The sequence below is a fragment of the Halichoerus grypus genome, chromosome X (genome assembly GCF_964656455.1).
Source record: "Halichoerus grypus chromosome X, mHalGry1.hap1.1, whole genome shotgun sequence".
Classification (NCBI taxonomy): domain Eukaryota; kingdom Metazoa; phylum Chordata; class Mammalia; order Carnivora; family Phocidae; genus Halichoerus; species Halichoerus grypus.
Genome location: NC_135727.1, coordinates 75,708,311 through 75,731,575, shown reverse-complemented (window position 1 = coordinate 75,731,575; position 23,265 = coordinate 75,708,311). Strand labels below are relative to the sequence as shown.

Below are 23,265 nucleotides of genomic sequence, written 5' to 3'. Positions count from 1 at the left end.
CTATCTTAGCACTTGTCATTCTGTTACAACTATGTTGGCATGCAGACTCCTCTACAAATAAGGGGAGTTCCTTAGAAGTAGAAACCATGTTCTTCATCACTGATGAATTATCAGAAGGGGTGACTCTCAATTATTGTCATTGAATAACAATATAATCTATACTCCCTTCCCTTGACCCCCAACTCTGTTCCCCAGTTAAATGTGTACAGTTTGAAGACTTTCTAATCAGTCTCTGATCTCTAGTCAGAAGGAAAAGGTCCAAGGGCACTGGGCTACTGTTGCTTCCTGGCCAGTCTCCCCTACCCCTCTCCCACAGCTGACCCTATCCCTGATGCCACCATCTAAAGCAGGCCTTCCCAGGGACCTGCTTCACAGACCCCAGGTTTCAGAACTCCAGCAAACAATGACCCTTGACTCTTAATCTCCTTGGACTTGGTCTAGAAATAAGCTCATATAGTCTGCTCCTCATCTTTAGGGCCGTCTTCGAAGGCCAGGGGAAACACTTTGTCCTAGGTTATACAGACCCGAGTCCTGAGTTCAAGGCCTACTAATCCTGGTACGAATCCACACCACTCACACATACAAAGCATGGTACACTTTAAAGAGCACTTTCACATCTATTATCTTTTTCGATCCTTACAGCAAGCTTGTGAGGCAGATATTATTATCTTATAGATGAAGAAACTGGCATAATTTACCCAAGATTGCTTCCATTAGTGATGGAGTTCCCTGGAACCTCGGTGTTTGGGCAGATTTTCCCTCTGTATTCTGGTGCAACTCAAACTTTAGCATGCATCAGAATCACCTGGTGACTGTTAAACCAGATTGCTGCTCACCCTTAATCTTTCTGATTCAGGTCAGTAGTGGGGTTCAATAATCTGCATTTCTAACAAGTACCCAGATGATACTGATGTTGCAAGAAACTTGGATCTATATGCTATTAACTTGTTTTGTGCCCTCAGACAAATCCCTTCCCTTTTTGTCTGTCTCAGTGCATAAAATTAGGGGGCTAGACTAGAACCATGATTTCCAAATTTTTTAGCAGCAAAACCCATTTGGCAAAAAAATAAAAAATAAAAAATAATAAAAATTAAAAACTTACAATACATACACAATATATAAAATCCAGGCTGCTCCAGATAAGTGGTGGAGGGGAACCAAGAGTTTCCAGCACCCATCTCCACATGACCCAGGTGCTGAGCTACTTCTCAGAGTACATTTGCCAATCTCTTGACTATATGTAGCCTATATGCTCTTTTAGGGCTCCTTCAACTCTGACATTCCAGGATGCTGAAAAGACAGCATTTCCCACTGTGGCAGGAGTGGGAAGATTTGGAGGGAAACTGACTGCATTAACCAGTCCAAGAGACTGTTCTGCCCATGCCTATAGTTTGGGTCCACACAAGAAAGGAAATCTTAACCCTGTTGGGCTGTTGCACTGATGGATCCCTTTGATAGTCTGTTTAGATCTGTGGGCCAGCTCTAGAAAAATGATCACACACACATACCCACAAAGATATTTAGAATATCCTTTAAGAAGTGTTGGGGCCTTCCTAGAGGTCCAACCTCAAGTTAACCTTTGACAGGGTCAGACATGACATTTCCACTAAATTTCTCCTTGCCATTTTCATAGCATAAGCCCTCTCCTTCCTTTCTTCATTCCTTAGCTCACCCACTGCTTGGGTCAGCTTCTTGTCTGGAATGCTGCCTAGTTCTGTCCTTTGCTTCTCCTTGTCTGGGGCCAACTTGGCCCTACAGAGATGCCCACTCTCTTGCTCAGCTATCACTCTCCCCAGAGGATGGGTAATACTGTAGCCAGACTTGACCTCAACCTCCACACTGAAAATACAACCCTGAGAAAAACAAAGAACTTGTGGCACAGCAGAGCTCCCTTAGAACTCCCTCTGCAGAGCTTCAGGTTATGATTGGCGACTTTTGTCTTTTCTCACCTGGCAGAGGGCTGTGAGGTGTGAACATAATTTACTCATCCCTGTCTCTTGGCAGCTCAGAGCTGGCAGAGTAGGCACTCTTGAGTGTCTGACGGAATTGGGTGACCATAGAGTAGGAGCTCTTAATCAGTCCATCAGATATTTCTCTAGCTTCGGAGCCTACCACAATAAAGTCCACTCTATCTTTTCTAGGCCAAAGGAGTGGAAAAAGAACAAAGGTTTCTCTTTTGTTTTCAATTGCTGTTTAGTGCCCAGTGAGGATAAGCAAGGAAATGAGCCAAAAGCCTGCTAGGTAACATCAGGAAGGCCTGGGTCTTCCCACTGTCAGGGAGGTTCTGAGCAGATTCCCCTGATGCTGGCTGGGTTCTACAGCAATACCTCTCTTCTGGAGCCTGATGCTTCCCAGTGAGCTGGCCCCATTCTACAGCTGAGAGGAGTGAAAATGGTTCACATCAGGAAGAAAGTATGAGTGGGGCCTGGTGGTCAAAAGAATTAGGAGCAGTGGGCCTAAGGGGCCAAAGAACCAAGCTTCTGCTTGAAGTCCTGTTATGATCATGCCTTCCCCGGGTCCCCCAGAAAAGAGCGAGAACTACACTGGTTTGCCCCAGCACACACCGCCTTATCTTACAAACACCAAAACTAACAGTTGCCTGTTTATTGTTTTTCAAAACAAAATTTAAAAAACCCAGAACATATTCAAAATTCCATTGTGGCCGAAAGCTGAGCTGATACGGCTGCAGTGGGCTGTCTCCCAGGTTGTTTCATGGAGCATCAGGTGCACTGGTGGGGGCGGGAGCAGGGGGGGCAACAGGGGCAGGGAATGGGCTGTTGCCCCTGCAGGGCTGGATAAACCCTTTGCACCCGAGTGGGCATCAGAAGAGCTGCAAGCCAGTTTTGAGTCCATGCATCTGGCCCTGGTTCCAGAGAAGGCCCTCCAAGTTGCTGCTGCTGTTGCTACTGTTGCTGCAGTTGTCACTGCCCACGCCACAGCTCAAGCCGAGGGTGCTGTGGAGAGAGGCGAGAGGGGTCAGTCAGGGAAAGAGGCAGCTTTAGGCTCTGGAAGGGTTAAGGGTGCTTGATTGATGTGTGTCTATGGAAAGGGCCCATCCTCTTGCCTGGTTTTACCAAGACTAAGGAGGAAATCTAAGAAACTCCTTCAGATGGGCCCCAGGGCTAGTTCTGCCTTACCCTCAGTTGACAGGGGGAGGGAAGGAGCACAACTTTTCGAATGAAACTTTATTCGGAGCCCTAGTATAAAACCAGATTAAAGCAGAACTATTTGGGTTGAGGCAGGAGGGAAGGCCCGTACCACCCCACCCCAGGAAGATACTGAGAGTGGCCACCTTAACAGGTCTTTTTCTCGAAGGCCCTAGATGTTGGGGTCCCAGAGGACCCTGGCTGGACCCCTCCCACCCCCAACAGCTGGTGAAGGGGTCCAAGGCCAGGACTGGGCTACTGGACTAGGCCCAGATCCCATCGCAGGATTGCAAGTTTGCTCTAGGGAGAGGACTGCCCTTCCCCTCCCTGGTGCTGCTCAGAACACTCTTGCTTCCCCTGCTTCCTGCACATCCTTCCAGGTAGATGAGGGTGACAGCTGAGAGCAAAGCCATCATCCTCCCCCTCAGGCAGATCCATGGTTACACTACTGCAGCTGAAAACACCCTTAGAGATGATCTAGTCCCATTCCCTCCCATCACCCACCATCTTACAGACAAGGGAACTGAGGCCCAGAGATGAAAAGGGACTTGCTCGCGGCCACACAGCCAAGTCAGGGGTGGAGCTGAGACAAGGAGCAGGGATGGGCATGCCTGTTCCAGCAGAGGAAGCCTCCCTACTGCAGGGGGTGTGGGAACTGGACCGAATCAGCTTCCTTCTGGAATTAACAGCTCCACCTGCCCACACTTGATACCCTGATGCTCATCAAGCCAGCCTTACCCAAGGCGAGAGGAGGTCTCTCAGACATGTGGGCCCCACTCCCAACTACAGACCACCTGGTTTCCCCAGCTGCCTCGTCTCCTCTGCAAGGGCCTGCTGCCCCCTGACCTGCTGTTGGGGCCCCCTGGGTTCTCTCTCTCTCCCTGAAAGTCCAGAGGAAGAGGGGCTCATCTCCCAGGGAGTGGGCAGGCAGCACAGGGATACACTCTCCGTTTCAGGGGCCCACAGAGGTCTCTCTGGTACTCACAGGATTCTCCCGGTCACAATGGCCCCGCATTCCGGAATGTACAGGCCCTCTGGACGGGCTCCTTTGTGTTACCAGCAGAGCCCCTCAGCAAGGGCTGCTTGGTTCCTGGCTCCCTGATGACCCAAGGGCTCCCACGCCTGTGATCCAGAGGCGAGTTTCGAGGGAGAGAATGGAGCCCTGCGCAGGCCTTGCTACCAAGATGCCTGGACAGTGCGGGGAGGCCTACTGATTACTCTGTGCACCTTTGGACAAATCCCATCCCCTTTCTGGGCCTCAGTTTTCTCCTTAGGAACATGAGGAAGTTGGATTACAGCACCCGTTCTTGACCTTTTGGGAGTGGTGGACCCTTTAGAGAATCCGAGGAAAGCTATGGAACTCTCTCCTCCCAAAATGTGTGTGCACATATACATACACACTCTGTCTTTGTCTCTCTCTCTCACACACACACAAACTGGATGCAGTCTGAGACGGGTGCCAAGTCAGATCTGTGTGGCTACCTCAATGCCCACCCCCACAACTAGGGACTGGGAGTCCTGGCAAGGGCCCAACCAGGGACCGGAGCTTACACATCACTCATTTAGGCCCTGACTAGGGGAAGCTACCTCCCCCACCCATCCTACTTTGTGTCCTTCCCTTCCTCCCTCCCTCCCTCCCTCCTGCAGGAGGCGGAGAAAGGGATAAGAAATCCTGCTGCCAATGGCACTCACCCAATCTTGCATGTTGGGGGTTCCAGCCGCTGCTCTAGCACAGGTTGGTCCAAAAGATACATGGTGTCATAATTCTCCAGCATAAGCTCTGCTGGGTCCTCAGTCTGACCTGGCATTAGGCCTAAGGGGAAGGTATCCCATCGTATATCTTCTGTGGAGCAAAGGGATGAGGCAAGAGTGGGCTGATTAGCTAGTTCTCAAAGTGGTATACAGGCCTACTTACAACATCTACCTGCCCACCTCAATTAGCCTGCTCAGCATGGGATTTCTGTGCAAGTCCAGCCTCATTCCTCTCTGCATCATTTCTCATGAGCTCCTCTCTTCACACTCTCCACCCCTTCCATACTCCCTTATTCACTCTTTATTGCCCTCCTTCCCTTCCATGTGTTCACACACACCCACACTTGCCACCACAACCCACTCCCAAGTCCACACATGCCATGCACACAACTACAAACATATTTGTTCCTCTCTGCTCTTCTCCCACTTCCCCAGACATGTCCTCAACATAAATACAGACAAGGACACCTTCTTCAGACCTGGCCGTATCACTGCCTCAGCCTTTCACCTGCTCTGCTATTTCTGCACACACATATATCCTGGAGAGTCTGGATGCCCCAGAATTCCCATACTTCATCCCCAAACCCAGATACCTCAGAGTATCTGAATGACCTAGATTTCCTGCATGTCTACACACAACCCCCACTCCCAACGTGTTTGAATGCCACATCATTTCTTAGTGGCCTTGCCTTGAGAGGTATACACACACACACACGCACATACCACCTCAGGGTGGACTCTCTCTCAGAGGTATTATACTCCCCCTGCCCCCCTGCAAGGTCTTATTGCCCCCAGATGTAAACACAAAGAACATCCCTTATCTAGGGAAGGACCATCTTACTGCATAACCCACTTCCCACTGCCACCTAAGTATATACACATAAACACACAGACTGAACCCACCATTCAATGAATGTTCCCAGTTTCACTCCCTGCCTCCTATACCTCTCATTCATACGCATACAAGAATGTATGGGAAATCTTACTGTCCCTGTACATGTGTATGCCCACACAGAAGAAGCAATGAAAAAAGGGAGAGAAGAAAAGACTCTAATATCCTAGCCTTTCCACTTTCATAAACTACGCTCCCACCCGCCCCCCCCCCCACAGATATTCCATTTTAGAATGAACCGTATCAGGCACTCCCACCCTGTCTGTCCAACCCCTTAAACACCCTCTACATAGTATTATAGTAAACCCTCATTCCCATGCTTATACCAGTGCATCCAATGTTTTCAAGTGAAGCTTTCATGAGCTTCTCCAAGTAGATCCAGTTTCTGGCCTTCTCCATCTCCCTGGTACCCAAAAAATTCTCCTTGTCATAATGCCCCTGGCATTCTGGAAAGTCCCTGGACTAGCTTTTCATGTTACCCATAGAACCACCCACCCCGACTCTTTTATAGGAAGAACTTGTGCCTGTCTTAATGCCCTGTGTTGCCCTATAAAGATACCTTCACACACAGGGACCACATCCCCCATGTCTGTCACTGACCTGACCATCCTCCCCCCACCATCACTAACATTCCCAACCCTGTCTACATCATAGCCCCTGCCTCTCTGGCCTGCCATTTGTGTACATGTCCCTCAGTGACAACAGAGACACACATGGGCTACTTCTGGATGGCTGTCTCACTGCCTGTTCTCACTTTTCCATATACCCCCACCTCTTATTGTTGTTACTTCTCCTCAGAGATACCTCCTGGCTCCCAAGGTCTCAGTGACCCTGCCTCTTCTTCCAAAAACCTAACATGACCCTGTGTGCATCTATGCACAGATGCACAGTGTCCACTTCACAGTGACTGCTTTCGCAGCCCCTACTCTCTCACACACACATACAATTCTGCCTATGTCAATGCCCCTCCCATTCCATATTTACAAAGACCCCAAACATAGCCCTCCTTGCCCTAAGAGACTTCTCTGCCACCAGGCTTTGGTTATGTCGAGCGCGTACAGGACCACACACAGACATAAAAGGTGCTCCCTCACACCTGGCACTCAGTGCCTTTATGCCCCAGCCCTTCCACACACATGTCCACACAAGGGCAAAGGTTCTACCTTTCCCCCTAAGTTCCTTTGCTACCTTCCCTCTCTCTCTCTATTGTTCCCTACCAGGCCCACCCTACACCATACCCAATCCCAGCTATTTTCCTTCCCTCTTTCAGGTTTCATCATACTGGCTATACCCTACATCTACCCCTGCCTCCAATGTGTAGACATACACCAAACTGTTCATTCCTTCAGTATCTCCCTGCCTTAAGGTTCCTGTTCCCTAACGTAAACAGAGGCACTCAAAACACATCCCTCAGGAGGAGGAGATTTGTGTACCCCCACTTTCCTATCACCTCATCTTCTCTTTCCCCCCCAGGCTTTGTCTCACTAACTTGCGTACTCACCTAAAAACCACACCACTCCTTAATTTTCACTCTTCTCATCTCCCTTTACTTCCTCTAACTTAATACCCCTGGTTTCCCTCTTTCTCCTATACACAGCAAAATCCTGTCTCATCACCACCCAGCCTCCATGTATATGTACACATTCACATATACATAGAAAGCACTATTATTTGTCTCCCTGCTCCTGATCACTGCATGCAAGAAAACACACGCAGAATCACATATATCCACCCACCTCTTGCTTTCTCCTCTGTATTTTGCTGCTCGGCGCCCACACCTACACCATCCCCCGTGGGGCACTCTGCATGAAGCAGCCAGTAGCAGGACAGTTGTTAGGGCCCTGAAGCTTACACACTCTGTCTTAAAGGGGAAGAAAGCCAGGTGTCATCTACACATCAGGTGGCCTCCCAGGCTTGCCTCACACCGGCCACCTTCTGTTACTTTCCATCTCTTCTCTAGGGTGGAGGGAAGCCTCAAGAACCAGCCGGAGAGGGAAGATTGGTGTGATGGAAAGTGGGTATCAGGCTTCTTACCAGAGCTAACTTGCCATGGAGAGCCCTGCAAAGCTCCTCTTTTCTGGGCCAGGAGCCTGGCATTCTCAGCAGTGGGAGACTCCTCCCCAATAGAGAAAGGCCCCACCTCCATTCTGTCTTCCTCCTCCTCCTCCTCCTGCTCCTCCTCCTCCTCATCTTCATCATCTTCATCTTCCTCTTCCTCCTCCCACTTCTGGTCATCATTTTCCTCTTCCTCCTCCACCGGACCTTCCAGATCTTTCTCCTCCTTTTCATCTTTCTTGAGATCATTAAGGCTACCCTGCTCCTCCTGCTGCTGGGGTTCTCCTTCAATTCCAAAGGAACCAGCTGGTTTGAGGCTCCAATACAGGCTGTCCAGTGTGTAAGGAGACTTCCCAATGGGGGAGGCCTCTGAGCCCTCCTGTACTAGGCTGTTCTCTCCAGTCTGGGTATAAATGGAACAGATGCGCAGCAGTCTCTCCTGCTCCTCGTCTGGAAGGACCTGTCCCATGGCTTTGAAGACACTGAGCAAAGGGAAGGATGGGGTAAGAAAGATTCAAAATCTCAACTCACTTCATACCCCAATACTCCATGGTTTGAACTTGGGTCTCTGAGTTTCCAGACCTGCCTCTGAAAGGCAGTGCAGAAGAGCAAACAGAAATGGGACCAGGGCCCCTGAACAAGCTCTGTGATTCATCTCTGTGGCTCACTTCCATTCTCAGTAAAATAAGGATAATAATGGCACCTGACTTACATATAGGATTGTTGGGAAGAGTAAGATAGCTCACATAGAATGCCTGGCACAGTGCCTGGCACATAGTGAGTGGGCATGCAATAAATGATAGCTATTCGTCTATACTAAATGCTATGTAAATACACAAACTAGCCAACAGGCCAACAGGACTGGACATGAGAATGGCAGACCCCTCTCTTCCCCTGGCCTAGCTGAGCAATTTGTTGAGCTCCAAAGATATGCCTGGAAGTGTGTTGGGCTTCTTCTGCATGGAACACAAAATGTGATCCCTTTCCAGGAGCAATTATAGCCCAGCCTGAAATGGAGGAAAAGAAAAAAAAAAAAAAAAAAAAAAACAGCAGTTGACAAGACAAAGCAAGATGTGGGAGGGAAGCCAGATGAGCCCTGTGGACCTTGGGCACTACAGGAGCTGGGGAGAGGCAGAGTACAAGGAGGGCAGGAGAGATCAAGGGAAGGCTTTGTGCAGAGACAAGAGTGAGCACACTATACTGTGTACATGTGGTGGGAGTAGCCTGGCTCCAGGGGAAGGGCTGTGCTGGGGAGCTGTGGGAGGAAGAGAAGGCTGCAAAGGTTAAGTGTGTGCGTTGGGCAGAGGGGGTCACCTGATGACTCTAAGCACAGGTGATGGCTGCATTTCTGAAGATCGCCATGGTGCCCATGTGGAAGATGGCCTGGATGGGGCAGCCTGGAGGCAGGGAGACCAGGGAGCCCGTGAGGGTTGACCTAGGACACTGACAGTGGAGATGAGAGGGAGAGAAGCTGTGAAAGACAAGAGAGCAGGGCTTGATGACCGGATGGTAGGGGTCAGGAAGAGGGGAATTAAAGATGACGACAGTGTGCACGCAAAGGACGGTGCTAACAGCAAAACCAGCAACAGACACAGAGCCAATAGGAAGGAGAGCTCCCAGGGAGGAAGAGGCTGTACACCCTTTGCAGAGCCTCATATAAAACCAGGCATCTGGTCACTGCTAGAGGCATGGGTGGAGTGGACCAATAGTTTCCTTCTAGGTATATTGAGTTGTGAACTGAACTGTGAGTCATTCATGGAGGTTACCATATGCTCAGCAGGCTGTCTGGCCACATACGGTCTCTGGTCACCGGGGGTAGGGCTGGGGGCTAGTGACTCTATTGGGAGACCCCTTCTGCAGGGCTAATTTCATATTCCAAGAGCACACTGGCTCAAATTGAATTGATACTGGCTGGCTGCGGGAAGCTAAGTTTCCAAGCTTTTTGGAGGAAAAGCCAGAGAGAAGCTCTTCCCTCTCACTGTGGTCCATTAATATGATTAATAATAAATATTCCCAGGCACTTGATATTGGCAAGATGCTGTATCACCACTGTTTATTACTACGCACCCGCGATCTCAAGCTGTCTAGTGTGACCACTGAGGTATAGGGGTGATACGAATCGTAAAATGCATCTCTCCTCGGGTTTGTCTGGTCACAGGTCAGGTTGTGGGAAGAATGTGGACTTTGGACTCACAAAACCTGGGCCCAAATCCCTGTCCCACCAGCAACAAACTGTGACTTTTGGATAAATCACTTCACTCCTCGGCGCTTCAATGTCTTTCTTATCAAATAAGGATAGAATACTTCCACCTCCAAAGACTGCTGTGTCAAATAAAACTACTTCTACAAAAAGCACAGCACCATGCCTGAGAGAGTTAACTGCCAGTGGTATCTTTTATTTTTTCTTCTGGAGAAAACAAAGCCAGGTTCTTTATGTGCCTAATAATACATGCTTTTCACAATCATGCAATCTAATGGAACATTATAGAAAGAGCACAGGAGTAAGGACAGGGTATCTGGGATTCTGCCTCTAGCTCTGACTTGCAGACTTCCACTGACTTACAGCATAATACCTAGGATGATCCTGTGTCTCAATCTGTGTAACGGGGGTGAGTAGGACTCTAGATTCACTGATTATCTGGGCAAAGCAGAATCTGTGCACAAGGAGTCGTACCCAAGTGAGCTGCTGTTACTGCTGGTATGTGTCGCATCCCTCTGGTATGCTTGGATTGGGAGAAGATCTCTGTGGTGCAGACTTCTCCAAGACCAGTAGCTTCCACTCTGCAGGCACTTAGGATTGGAAAGTACCTTGAAGGCCACCTATCCAAACCTCTCCATGCTGCTCTTTTCACTCCCTCCCCCCATTACATTCACATGCCATGGTCTTTCTAGACTTTGAAACTTCGTTTATTCTCCTGGAGTCACTCAAATGTCCTGTCATGCTTTCCTGACCCCTCCAAGTCTTTTTGGTTCTCCTCCCAGCTTCCCACCCATCTGTATCACTTCTAGTCTAGAGCATACACATCTGGAGAATTTGGCTGTTTGGTTCAGTTCCATCTGCTGGAGGTCTTGCCCTGGCTTACTTTCTCTACAAAGCTGATTTTTTTTCCCCTTATAAACTACTACCATGCCCCAAATGCCATCAGGGTTCAAGAATGACTTTCTGACTCTATGGAGGGATCAGGGGACTAAGAGGGTCTTGGCACCCAGACTCCCACTTCATTCAGGCCCCAAGCACAAATTTAGCTCCCACCAAAGAGAGCACTGCTGGCAATGAGATAGCAGAATATACTTTATTTAGTTCAACAACGTTTACTGAGGTCTGTTTAGGGCCTGGATTTGCGTGGTGGTTTAGAGCACAGATGGCTAACATAGAGCCCTTACCTTTGAAAAGCTTAAGTCTGATAGAGGGAAGGAGACACTATGGGAAGCAGACATGGCAACACAAAATCTCAGATTTGGGAAATGCTTGAGTCAACATAACAGCATAGGTAAGTGATACCACCAACTGAGATAGGGAGCAAAAGAGGAAGATCACTTTGGGACTGGGGTTGAGAATAAGATGACCAATTCTCTTTTGGTCACAGTAAAGTATCTGTGGGCCATCCACAGGGAGATGTCTGACATACAGTCAAATATAGGAGGCTAAATCTTAGGGGAGAGGACTGGGATAGATAAAGAGATTTGGGCCTTGCCACTTTATAGGAACTGGAAAAAAAGCACAGGCATTTCAAGGAGAGAGTGGTAAATAGCCATTAATGCAGCAGACACAGCAACGGACAAGGGCTCACTGGATTTGGTAATTAGGAGGTCAAACAGTTTTGGGGGTAAATGCCAAATTGCAGTAGGTTGAGGAATAAGAGGGTAGTGAGGAAATCAAGATTGTTGAGTGTAGACTACTCTTTTGAGATGTTTTGATGGTGGTGGCGATGGGGAGAGGATTGATATGCTGCTGATTACCCAACACAGGGATGCAGGGTCAAAGGAGATTTTGCTTGTTATTGTTGTTTTAAGATGAAAAAGAAAACTGAGGCACATTGCTAAGTTGAAGAACAAGAGTCAGCAGAGCAAGTGAGAGGCAGGGTTGAGGCCCCAGTGAGCCACCCCAGCAGAGGTGGCTCCAGAGCCCAGGTGGAGGAGCAGGCTTTGAGGTGGGGCAAGGCCACCTCACCCTGAGACTGGCGAGATGGCTGAGTGCTGCCGCAGATCAGTTCACGAGGGCTGGACCTCAGGTCGAGGGGGCCCTGCTGGATGCTCGAGAAAGCTAGGGTGAAATGGGAGAGGGGGAGGGGCTTGAGGTGAGTGGTAAGGGCTTAGAAAAGTCAAGAAACAGGAAACAAAGTGGGCAGAAAACAAGTAAAAAGTTCAGACAAGCAGAACTGAGGCCTGGCCTGAGATTAAAAATCATACCTCTGTAGTGGCAGCAATCCACAGTGCTATGTGGTTTTCTCCAGCAGAGCTCAGCTACCCGGGCTAAGGAGTGTGGGAAGCAGAGTGGGGAGGATCAATCCCAGCTAAGGGGTTTGCAAGTCAGAAACGCCAAAGGATGGGCAGAGCTGAGGGTCCTGACAGTGAGTGGTTGAAGTGATCAGCCACAGACAGGACGGAGGGGAAGCAAAGTTAAGGGAGATGGGAAATGGAGGGATGGAGGTCTGGATGCAGGCAAAGAGCTAACATCATGGGATGCAAGGGTGAGAAATGGAAGGACAAGAGGTTATGGTCACTGAATGGGATGCTGGGATGTCAGGTTTCAGAGGTGGAGCAGCTCTGAGTGATGGAAATGGGTTGCAGAGTGTAGTGGAAAATGAAAGTCACTGGAGTTGAGGAGGTGAAGAGTATCAGATGGATCACTCGAATGAGACAGATATTGCTCCAGAAAGCAGGAAGAGAATTGCATGCTAAGGGCTTCCACGAGTATGAGGGAAGTGGTCAGAATATGACAGAGGAAAGGAAAAGGAGACAACCACAGGTATTTACAGGAACCAGTGAAATATTCAATTTGACTACAGCACCCAGGGTAGATTGGGTAAAGGAGAATCACAGGAGGCATGGTTACCATGATAGGTTGTGGCAGAATCAGAAAGATTTTTGAATGTAAGGACAAAAAGCCTAGGCTGCATCAGAATGGCAATAGGAAGTCACGAAAGGTTGGTGAGCACCTAGGAGAGGTACTCTTTGGGAAGATAACAAAGGAGATAGTACTGGGCTCAGAGTCAGAAGACTGGGTTCAATAATAAACAGCAGCTACCATTTACTGTGCACTTACTTTGTACAGGCCACTGTGCTAAGCACTCTGGGGGTGGGAGGGAATTGTCTCATTCATTCCCATACTGGACTCAGTTCTCCCATCTGTTAGTAGGAGGGAAATGGGACTCAGAGTCCTTACAAAGGCCCAACTCTACCACTCTAGGGCTGTGTGGCCCTGAGCCCTGTGGGGCCTCACCCTCTTACCAGATGGAATTCAAGGGACTTACAGCTGAAGGAGTTGGGAGCTGGCCCAGCAAGGTGAGCCCAAGCAGGACTCAACCACCCGGGGCCAGTCAAGGGAGGCAGAGCAGTTGAACAGCCTCCAGCTCCTTCTCGCTTCCCACTGGCTTGCAGAAAATCGGCGGGCATTCCGTCCTAAGAGACAAGAGAGGGTCTGAGGAAAAGGAACCAATAAGCCTCCCACCCAACCTTGTACCTTTAAAAGCTTGGCTCTGTCCCTCCCCACTCCTCCAGACTCCCCACTCTATACCTCCTATTTGCTCAAGCATTTAGGCCCTTTTATCCCAGACCAGTTTACTTGGCTCAGAGAAAAAAGAAAAGAAAACGTAGATTTGTCTACTGCTGCTGCGGGGTCCTCCTGGGCAAGCCTAGATCTTTAACAAGGGACATGTCTGCCTGGTGCTATTCAGCTGAGAGCTGAGGACAGTGGCAGATGCTCCTGCCTGGGCTGTGTTAGGCCCTGAAGCTAGGGCTAGTCTCCCTCACCAGTCTTGGTGTTAGCCACAATCAGTTCAATGGTCCATCTGAGGATGTAGGTGGGCCGGATCCCGCTGTCCCCCAAGGCTGGCAGCTCGGAGAGCATCCTCTCCAGCAGGGCCTGCGTGAAGGCCTGGGAGTGCAGGCCCCTGAGCAGAGGCTGCCAGAATTGAGAGAACGGCTTTGGCACCAGGATGTCATTCAGGTCCACGTTTTCTGGTTTGTGAGGGATACAGGTTGATGGAAAAGGGGAGGCAGGGGCCCATGGGAGACAAGGATGGAGGAAAGGGAAAAAGAGAGGGAGGAAAGAAGTAAAGGAAAGGGGGACAGAAGGTGGGGAGGAAGGGGAAGAGAGAGGGAGGGAGAAGGAGGGGGGCCCACCAACAGAGTTGCCACCACAGAACAGAAAGAGAAGAGCAGAACAGCGAGGAGAGAAACCAGTTAGTATCTGACAACCAAATGACTCAAAACAAAGTATTAAAAGAAAAAAAAAAAAGAAAAAAAGAAAGCTCTGCTTCTAGCTTCAGCTTTGTCAATAACTCACTGTGTAACTTTGGGTCAGTACCTTCCCCTCTCTGGACCTCAGTCTGCCCATCTGTAACATGAGGACGTTGAACTAGATGACCTCACAAGGCCCTTCCAGTTCTGCTGTTCTAGCTTTCTAGAAAGTGGCTAAATCACAATTAACATAGCACAATAATGGCATTAAGACACCCCCACACCCCAGCCCACCCAATTCCAGGCCACCTGAGAATAGCCCAGCAACTGAGTAACAGTGGGGCTACCTGTTCTGCTCAGCTGAGACAGGCTTCCAGAGGCTATGGAATGGCAGGAAACAGCCCTTGCCTCCCAGTCCTGGGCCACCCAGCTCACCCCTGGTGTTCTTGCCCAGGAAACACAGTACTCTAAGACTGAAGTGAGTCCCCAGGATCATACCTTCATAGTCTATCTGCAAAGCTGCCAACTGCTCAAATGTGGGGATGAGAAAGCCATCATCTAGAAAAGCATCCAACACAGCCTCCCTGGAGCAAGAGGACACTTAATTAAGCCAACTGAGCAGACAGAAGACCCTCTTCTACTCCCTTACCCACTCCCGAGGCAGCTTATGCCTCTGGCTCAAGTGAGCAAAGCAGCATGGGAAACGAAGGCAGCTGACAATTGGATCTCAGGCCTCAGCCTTCTCAGGCAGAGGCTGGGCCAGAGACTGGGATCAGTGGGTTTTGAACAAGCATTTACCAAGCACATGCTGATCTAAGGCCCATAATGAGGGTGGTAGCGGCTGAACGAGCCTGAAAGCACAGATGGAGAAAGGTCCCAGGCCCACAGAGGAGGTAATGCCTAGGATCACAGGGTCAAGGGCTTTTAGACTTTAGCTACTACTCAGTCTTTTTGCTTGACAGTCCTCCAGTCTCTTACCCCTCCCCTTCTCCCTAGTTACCCTCTTTCAAATCCTAGAAGCAGAAACTTTGGGGACTCAATTGCTGGAGCAAATATAATCCTTATTCCTAGGGACCCCAAGAACCCAGGTCTAAGTTACAGGGGTTGAAAGCATAGGCTATCAGGGTAATCCCTCATCCCATGTAACTCAAACTGAAACCAACTACAGCCAGCGGGTCTTCTCCAGATCTAGCAGTTCCCCTCAAGAGAGGCTCCCCTAGCTGACCAGGCCTAGAGGGGGAACATGAGCTCCCAAGGTATCTCAATGGCCAGAGGCACTGTCAGATCATGCCTTCATGCTTAGATCCCTCCCTCCACCAGGTCTGAGGTGGAAAGAGTTGTCCTTCATCCATCTCCCATCTCCTCAGGTCAGTATCCAGGAAGAGCACTTAAAGCAGCCAGCTGCCTGCTCAGCATAACCGGGCAGACACTACTGTACAGAGGTACAGGGACAGTTATCCCAGCTGCTGAGGTGGCCTTTGCTGAAGGTTGCGAAGATGCCTAGGATGGGCAGACACTGATAAAAACATCTTTGGAATTAGTAGTATCCTGGGAATGAAGAAGACTCAAGGGGCAATCCCAACCTGCACTGTAGGCTCCCACCCAGGCCCACCCCGTCACCTATATGACCTTCCTAATACTCTCTACTCGATCCCAGATTCCTTCCAACCTCTCCCTAGTTTGGAAGGTCTAGCAATGCCTCCATAGGTTCTTAGTGGAAGGTTCCTCAAAGCCCTTTCCAGCTGAATTTAGGTACCAAGACCCAAGAGCTAGGGAGGAGAGGAAAGGATAGATATTGTCTGCACTAGATTGAACAGAGCACTATTTGGAGGGTGGGGGGCGGGAAGAAGGCTCATGGCCACACTGAGCAGGGAGGGACTTACTCTTTCAAAGAGCCAGACCCTGGGAAAGCTTCTCCTTTGTTCCCCCAACCACGACCATACAAAAGACACGACTACTCCCCACTTGCAGTTCAAAAGAACAGCAGTGCTCCCCATATCTTTTACCTCAAACTTGGACAAAGGCTAGACAGTGAAGTGGTAAGGATGTAGGGCTTTTCCTACTTGCCCAGAGTGCTCCATACCACTGGACAGAGAGGAACAAAATTGGCCAGGGGACTGATGACCGTAGACATTCGTGTCTCTGGCCATTTTAGTGATTCAGAGTAGGCAATCACCACTTGGTAGCTGGCAGGGCCAGGGGAAGAGGGTCATGCAGAATTTGGATCACCCCTCAGGGGATCAGGATTATCCTTAAGATTTCCTTACAGCAGAGGTGGACAAGCTGGGATATGGAAGCCTAGTTCTGTGAGGCTGCTAGAGTAGACAGCCCCTGATTACCTAGTTACACACCTGTTCTCACATGTAATGCCCTTGAGCTCTGCCAGGATGCATTCTACAGGTGGAGACAGGTTGTTCCATGCCTTAACAGCCTGAGGTAAATGCCTAAATTTCTCCAGCACCTGCCAGCAAAGAAGTTACCATCAGAACCCTGATTGAGCCAAGCAACCCTCTCCCACCCTTCAAGGATTCCTTCCCATAGGACCTCTCAGCACCTCCCTCCATGGGATAAGCAGGGCATGCAGGGGCGGGCCCACAACTCCCCTACTGGCCCCACATTTTAAAATATCCTGACCTTCAAATGCCAGACTTTCTTTTCTTCCTCCTCCCTCCCCACCTGGAATTCCCTGTGGCTCCCAATCACCAGATACTCCAATACTGAGATGTCCAGTGAGGGCATTTTGTTGGAATTGGGCCAGAGACCCTTGGGCCCAGGAATGAGGGGAAGCAATGGGTTACGGAAGAAAGGGAATCAGGAAACCGACCGAGATTCTAATTCTGGTTCTATCACTAATTGCGTATGTGACCTGGGGCTAGTCCCTTCACTCATCTGTGGTTTCAATTTATTTCTTCATCTGTGAAAAGGAAGAGTTAAGCTGAATGGTTTCTAGGCTACCTCCCTTCCTGCTAAGGGAGCACCCCTCAAGCTCACCTGATCTAGGAAAGTTCCTGGGTGCCCTCTGCTTATCAGCTGCAGTATTGCAGGACTATGCAACCACCTATGCCCAGTTGTTCCCTACCACCCAGTGGGGCAGATTATCCACAGACTTCCATCATCTGCTCTCTTCCATCGGTGTGGAGGATCAGCCAACTGGATTCTGCTTCTCTTGTCTCCTTCCTAGATACCCCCTCTCTTTCCGAGAAGCTCCCTCAAGCTCTGCCACTTTTCTTTCAAATTCCTTCTCAGGACTTCTCTCAGGAAGCTGGCAAGAGGGAAGAAATGGCTGGGGCAAGTGAAAACACACAAAGTCAAGGGCGCTTTCTTACCTTAAACTGCTCCTCTTCGTATAATACCAGCAGTTCTCGGGCTCTTTCTGAAAACAGAATATGGAAACAGATAGGGCAGCCCAGCCCTTTGCTCCTCATGGGATTCTGAGCCCCTCTCACCTCATTTCTTGAGTTGTAAATTAGGAACTAGAATTCTTGCCTCTCCTACTTCACAGGGCTCAAGGGAAATGGTTTGTGACAGTAACTGTTTTAAGCTAAAACTCACCACAACCCCAGAGGAAATGCTGAGCCAGGGAAATAACCAGTGTTAACCCTAAGTCTGAGTCTTCCAGACTCATGGGCCCCTCTATGCCCCCCTCCCACCCAAGGACACCTACCATATAGCTCTTTATGTCTCAGAGCCTTTTTCAAATGTGAATCAACCTCTTTGTTGCCTTCACTGTCTCCATCAACCCTGATATCCAGTTCTGCACCTTTCCCTTTATCCTTAGGCTCTGGTCTCTGTTCTATGATGTCATCAACAACAATATTTTTATCTTCCTCTGGGTCTTCTTCATCTGTCTCTTCCCTATCCTCCTCCAGCTCCCAGGTCTCTCTCAGGCTGTTCTCCAGTTGGCGGCACCAGTAGGTCTTCTGGAGCCAATCCAGAACAAAATAACAGCCTAAAGGAGGGAAGGAAGGAAGGCAGTGTCATAGGAGTAGCCACAGGCAAACAGCTCCTAGCAGGCCCCTAGCCTCCTCTTATAAGCATTATGGGAAGACCCCAGGGAAGAGGCTTGGCTCCAAGAAGGCACAAATCTCCAATATCTGGAAGTAGCCCCTCTTGCTCTGGGTTCTCTGTTCTTTGCTTTCTTCTGCTCACCAGCACCTTTCCTAGAATAAACTAATACCAGTATTAGAGATGGGATGCCAAAAATAACACAGAGCTGGCAAATGAAGAATAGGAACCCAGGCCCACTAGCTAGTTACATGGCCTTGGCCAAGTCTCTTCCCTTTTCTAGGTCTCAGTTTCCCCAACATGAAGGGACTAGGCTGAATCAATTGGGATGGGGTGTCTTAAAGAATTCCTGGGTTCATGACACTTGATGGCTCACACCTCTCAGCCTGCCCCCCATTCACCTCTTTAGGTATGAAATTTAAGGGGATGCCAAAAAATGTAGTAACCAAGAGATCAAAACAGTGTCCTGCCAAGCCATATTGGAGCCTGAAGCAAAAGGAGAAATCACTAATAATCCTGCCTTTATTTAAAATTTTGGCATTTTGTTCACTGTGGGTTTTTCCATATCAAAATGTTACTTATCTTGATTACTGAGCTTTTGACACCCTCTTAACATTTGTGCCCAAGACAAATGCCTCACTTGCCTCAACCTAGTTCTGGCTCTGACACCAGTGAGAGATCCTCCTTCCTCTCCCTCTCCCCACAGTGCCACCCAGCCCAGGCCCCTGGGCTTAACTACGATAGGTATACTCCCTGAAGACTCACCTCTGCGGCAGTCATTTATATGGGGCATTTTCTTGTGGGTCAACTCATGGCGAAGTTCAACAATCCAATCCGGAATGTTTACCTGATTGTGAGGGATGGGGTGAGTACAGAAATTAGAAAATATTAAAGCTGGAAGGGACCACAGAGATGAATGAGCTTGGCCTCCCCACATTTTACAGATAAAAATATTGAGGTCCTGAGGCGGTTCCAGTCTTAGAGGCAGAGCCAAGATTAGAAACAAGGTCTCCTTATTCTTTTTACTGCTCTGTGGAGGTGATCTGGAAAATCAGAAAAGATAGCTACCTCCTCCAACCACCAACCACCCTCTTCCAACAAAGATTCCTGTGAATGAGCATTAATAATCACCTCCAGCCTTCCTCTGCCCTGTCTATGAGTCCCAATTCCTAGGTACCCTTTATCCTTCCTCCCTCCCTCCCACACCCTTTTTCAGGAAGCTTCTCTTGATGGCTGAGAACCTGCCTGCCCTCTGGGCTTCTACACACCTCACATACTCACTCAGGGCAGGAATGTCAGGCATTTTCATGCTGCTCGGCTGAGCTTGTCTCCTCCCTCAGACTGTCAGCTCCCAGAAAGCAGGTGCTGTGACTGCCACCTCTTTCCTGTCCTCACCCAGTGGAGCATTCCAGTGCCTCAGCTTCAAGGGCCCACTCCCAACCAACTGGACAGGCCAAGCCACTGAAGACAGCAGCCATGAGCAAGGGAGCAAGTCTGCTTCTTTCAAGCTGGAGGCGGAGGCTCTGGGGTTCTTGCTGGGCTTGGCTGAGAGTGGTGGGATGAGCTAGTCTGACTGTGTGCCCATATCACCCCATGCCCCATTTAGTGAGCCCTCCTGGGGAGAGAGAATTGAGCAAGGCCATTTTGTCATACATACCTCCTGAGCCAGGAACTTGAGAGGGAGCTTGACAAACTTTGTCTTCCTCTCTGAGATAAGATTCACAAACCTGGGATTGGGGAAGAAATAAGTGGCATAGCCCAAGGAACTGTTTTACTCAAACCAGTGGGGCTTCAAAATACCTTGCTGAGTTACTGACACCCTGCATTTCTACAACCTTTCCACTAACTGTTCTGTCCTCTTCTTATGATTGGTATCAGCCAGCACAGGGATGTCTGCCCTGTACTGAAGCCATACAGATGAAGAAGACACTGCTCTGGCCTTGAAGAGGTCAGTCTAGAATAAATAATCATGACATAATAAAACATACTGTGCTAGATCATATGCTATAAATGCTAAAACAAAAAATTACCGACATCAAATGATATGGAGAGCCCACCTAAATGATGGAGAAGGTAAGAAGAGCTATGGAGGACCTCAAGGCACACAATGTAAACAGTATGAGATGAGCAGATTTTGACAGATGAGAAAATTCAGTGGCAGCCTTTTCCCTGATATGTATGAAACAGCTAGAACCACTCTAAATCACTTTGTTAATCAGGAACTCCCAGCCCATGTGTCCACTTCAACTCAGCAACCTTTCAGTGTTCAAGGACAGAAAGGGGAAATGATGGTGCTATGTATGGATGGGAGAAGGGTTGAAAAATCCACATTAAGTCATGGCCAAGGACATCACACCATTCAGAAAAGTTCTGGGTAAAGAGTTAAAGGGGAAGAAAAAAAAAAATCAAATTATCAAAGCTGGAAGAGATACACTGCGATCACTTGGTGTAAATCACCCCCACCCCACATTCCAGAAAGAGAAGAAAAATGGAAGAGAGAAGGCTCTCAGGAAAAAGAAAAAAAGTGGAATGTGTGTTGACAGGGGGTACCAAAAGCTGTCAAATCAAACAATCACAGGGTGACCCAAACAGAGGGACACATGGGGCTTTTTGCTTCAGGTAGCACCTAAAGCCAAGCTTTGCTTATCCAGTGGCTACCCCCACCCCCCATCCCTCAACCCACCCCCACCCTTACCCATGTAGGTCTTACCTGACCAACGCCATGCCATAGAGAAGTCTAAGTTCATCAGGGCCCAAGCCACCAGTCACATCCATGAGCTTACAGCGTACCAGGTCAGCAGTAGAAGCCACTGCCAGGGGGAGTTCGTTGCCTAACCTAAAGAGCCACAGTCCAGCACCATCATAAAGGTCCCTTACCCTGGTCCACCCTCCACCTCAGAACATAGATCGCTGTAAATTATTCCAATTACATAACTGGCTCAAGAGTGCATGACAAGACACAAATCAAAGTGGGAAGAGGGAGGATAGTGTCCCTGGGATCCAATTGTATGCAGGGTGTGTGTGAGAGGCCCGCTAAGGTTTACAAAGGACACCTAACTGCTAAGCAATCAACCAACAATTAAGTGTGAACACACCCGTTTCTTTCACTCTAAAACCTTCATTCGGCTAGAGAAGACTTCATCCTTTGTCTGCTCACAACTCAATCTTACCAACTGGACTGAGGTGCCCCGTTCAAACACGGTTTTGCTAGCAAGCACCGCCTCCCCCCTCCCCCCTCCCCCCTGCCCAATTCGACTCAGAAATCCACCCTAGGCTGTTAACCTACCTACCCCTTAAGCCCTGGCTCAGCCACACTGGTACCTTCAGCACCTTCCCCAAAACAGAAGGCTCGAAGATTTAACAAAAGCTTGGCTGTGACTTTCTCCCAGGCTCTTCGGAAAGGGGCAACGCCCAAACCACTCATAAGGACCTTAGGCATTTAGAAGACTGCAGAATAGAGCCTTCTAAGAGGAACCCTACAAAGGGAGAGGCGCCACCAGCACGGAAGAAGGAGGGCTGAGCCTGCAGCCTTACCTACTCCTCCACACGGTGATGCGGTTCAGGGCGTACCGCTGCAATTTATGGTCGTCACAAAACAGATACACCGTCACCTGATCCCACTCGGCCCTACTGAGCCAGGCAACCACGATGCGCTGGGCCCAAAGCGGAGGCGACCCTTTCTCTTTGACGCACTTCCCGCACCACGCACTCCACACGCGATCCATCCCTTGGTGAGCTACACCTGGCCGGGGCCCGGATTCCCACCGGACACTGGGCTTGACTGCAGGCCTTGTGACGCAGCACTCCCAACAGCTTTCAGTTCAACGTGCTACCTTCACTCCAAACGGCCGCTGTGCCAGTAGCCAATGGGAGAGCGTGACCCAGACGCAAGCCCGCCTCTCTGAGTTAGCGAGGCAAATCGGAACACGAGAACTGGGGGCCGCCCTAACCACAAATTAGAGGCAAGGCCTCGCCAGCCGGAAGTGTTCTTTTCTTAAAGCAACCGTGCGAGCAGCAAGTGTTCAGCCTCAAGGTTCCGCTAATTTCCTAGTTGCTTACGTGCTTCTGTCCCAGACCCGGACTCCGAGGAGGATGTGTCTCAACTGTGGGAGGAATTTCACTTTGCGCCCTTTGGTGGGCAGGGGAGGCATCGTGATTGTCCTGTGTACCGAGAATGCGTTTATGTTTTCATTGCCATGAATCAGCACCTGCCCCAGAAAAACACTGTGGACACTGAAGCAAGACTACAGAGCAAATATTGAAATATTTAAAGTTGGATTGAAAAATCTGCTGGTTTTTCACATCTGTACTGTGAGGGGCTTAAACTGGGTGATCTCTAGGTTCTCTTCCATATCTGTAAAGTGTAGGATTTTACTTTTTCAGCAATCCACTGCTATGTTGTTTTCAACTACATGGGTATACTTAGTTTTTCTGCACAATTCCTTAGGATTCTGGAGTTGTCAGGGGGACAATTTTCTGAAGCGCTTCTGATTTTACAGGTTGGCTAGATTTTTCAGAGTTCCATACCAATCCTTCTCACAGAAGTTATTTTCCAGTCTTAACACTTGAGAGAGAACTGTTGATAGCAATCTTTTTTTTTTTTTCATTATTATGTTCAGTTAGCCAGCATATCAGTTTTTGATGTAGTGTTCAATGATTCATTAGTTGCTTAGAACAACACTCATCACAACACGTGCCCTCCTTAATACCCATTACCCGGTTACCCCATCCCCCCACCCCCCTCTCTTCTGTAACCTTCACCTTGTTTCCCGGAGTCCAGAGTCTCTCATGGTTTGTCTCCCTCTCTGATTTCTTGCCATTCAGTTTTCCCTCCCTTCCCCTGAGGTCCTCTGCACTATTCCTTATGTTCCACATCTGACTGAAACCATATGATAATTGTCTTTCTCTGCTGTTGATAGCAATCTTACCAACATTTCTGTAACTCTTTTTCAATTTATAGCAACAAATTCCGATCCAGCCATTTTCCCCTAAGATGTAGTATTCTCATGATTC

General features: G+C 49.1%; 1 protein-coding gene across 6 annotated transcripts; it reads right to left on the bottom strand.

The window, feature by feature from the left end:
* Window positions 1-2,589: 2,589 nt before the first annotated feature.
* On the bottom strand, window positions 2,590-22,099 carry LAS1L (LAS1 like ribosome biogenesis factor). Of its 6 annotated transcripts, none has more exons than XM_078064391.1 (15): window positions 21,787-22,099; window positions 20,963-21,088; window positions 19,910-19,979; window positions 19,018-19,099; window positions 17,912-18,196; window positions 17,574-17,620; window positions 16,599-16,708; window positions 14,746-14,831; window positions 14,354-14,404; window positions 13,819-14,025; window positions 13,320-13,467; window positions 7,825-8,327; window positions 4,839-4,986; window positions 4,132-4,334; window positions 2,814-2,954 (listed from the first exon to the last, which is right to left on the bottom strand). In XM_078064391.1, exons 1-14 carry the CDS (start codon window positions 21,975-21,977, stop codon window positions 4,145-4,147), a joined length of 2,244 nt encoding a protein of 747 aa, XP_077920517.1. In that variant the 5' UTR covers window positions 21,978-22,099; the 3' UTR covers window positions 2,814-2,954; window positions 4,132-4,144. The 6 variants fall into 6 exon arrangements, with proteins under 6 accessions (XP_077920521.1, XP_077920522.1, XP_077920517.1 ...); XM_078064390.1 differs by having other exon boundaries at window positions 4,839-4,989; window positions 21,787-22,098; XM_078064392.1 differs by lacking the exon at window positions 21,787-22,099 and adding an exon at window positions 21,543-21,749 and having other exon boundaries at window positions 4,839-4,989.
* Window positions 22,100-23,265: the final 1,166 nt, after the last annotated feature.

Excerpts from the sequence above, each read along its gene's own strand:
- LAS1L (XM_078064390.1), bottom strand. The coding sequence starts at position 21,977 with ATGGATCGCGTGTGGAGTGCGTGGTGCGGGAAGTGCGTCAAAGAGAAA. Across the intron at positions 17,621-17,911 it reads GAGACATAAAGAGCTATATG|AAAGAGCCCGAGAACTGCTG; the intron begins GTAGGTGTCCTT and ends TTCTGTTTTCAG. Across the intron at positions 4,335-4,838 it reads CCCCCAACATGCAAGATTGG|GCATCTTGGTAGCAAGGCCT; the intron begins GTGAGTGCCATT and ends CGCACTGTCCAG.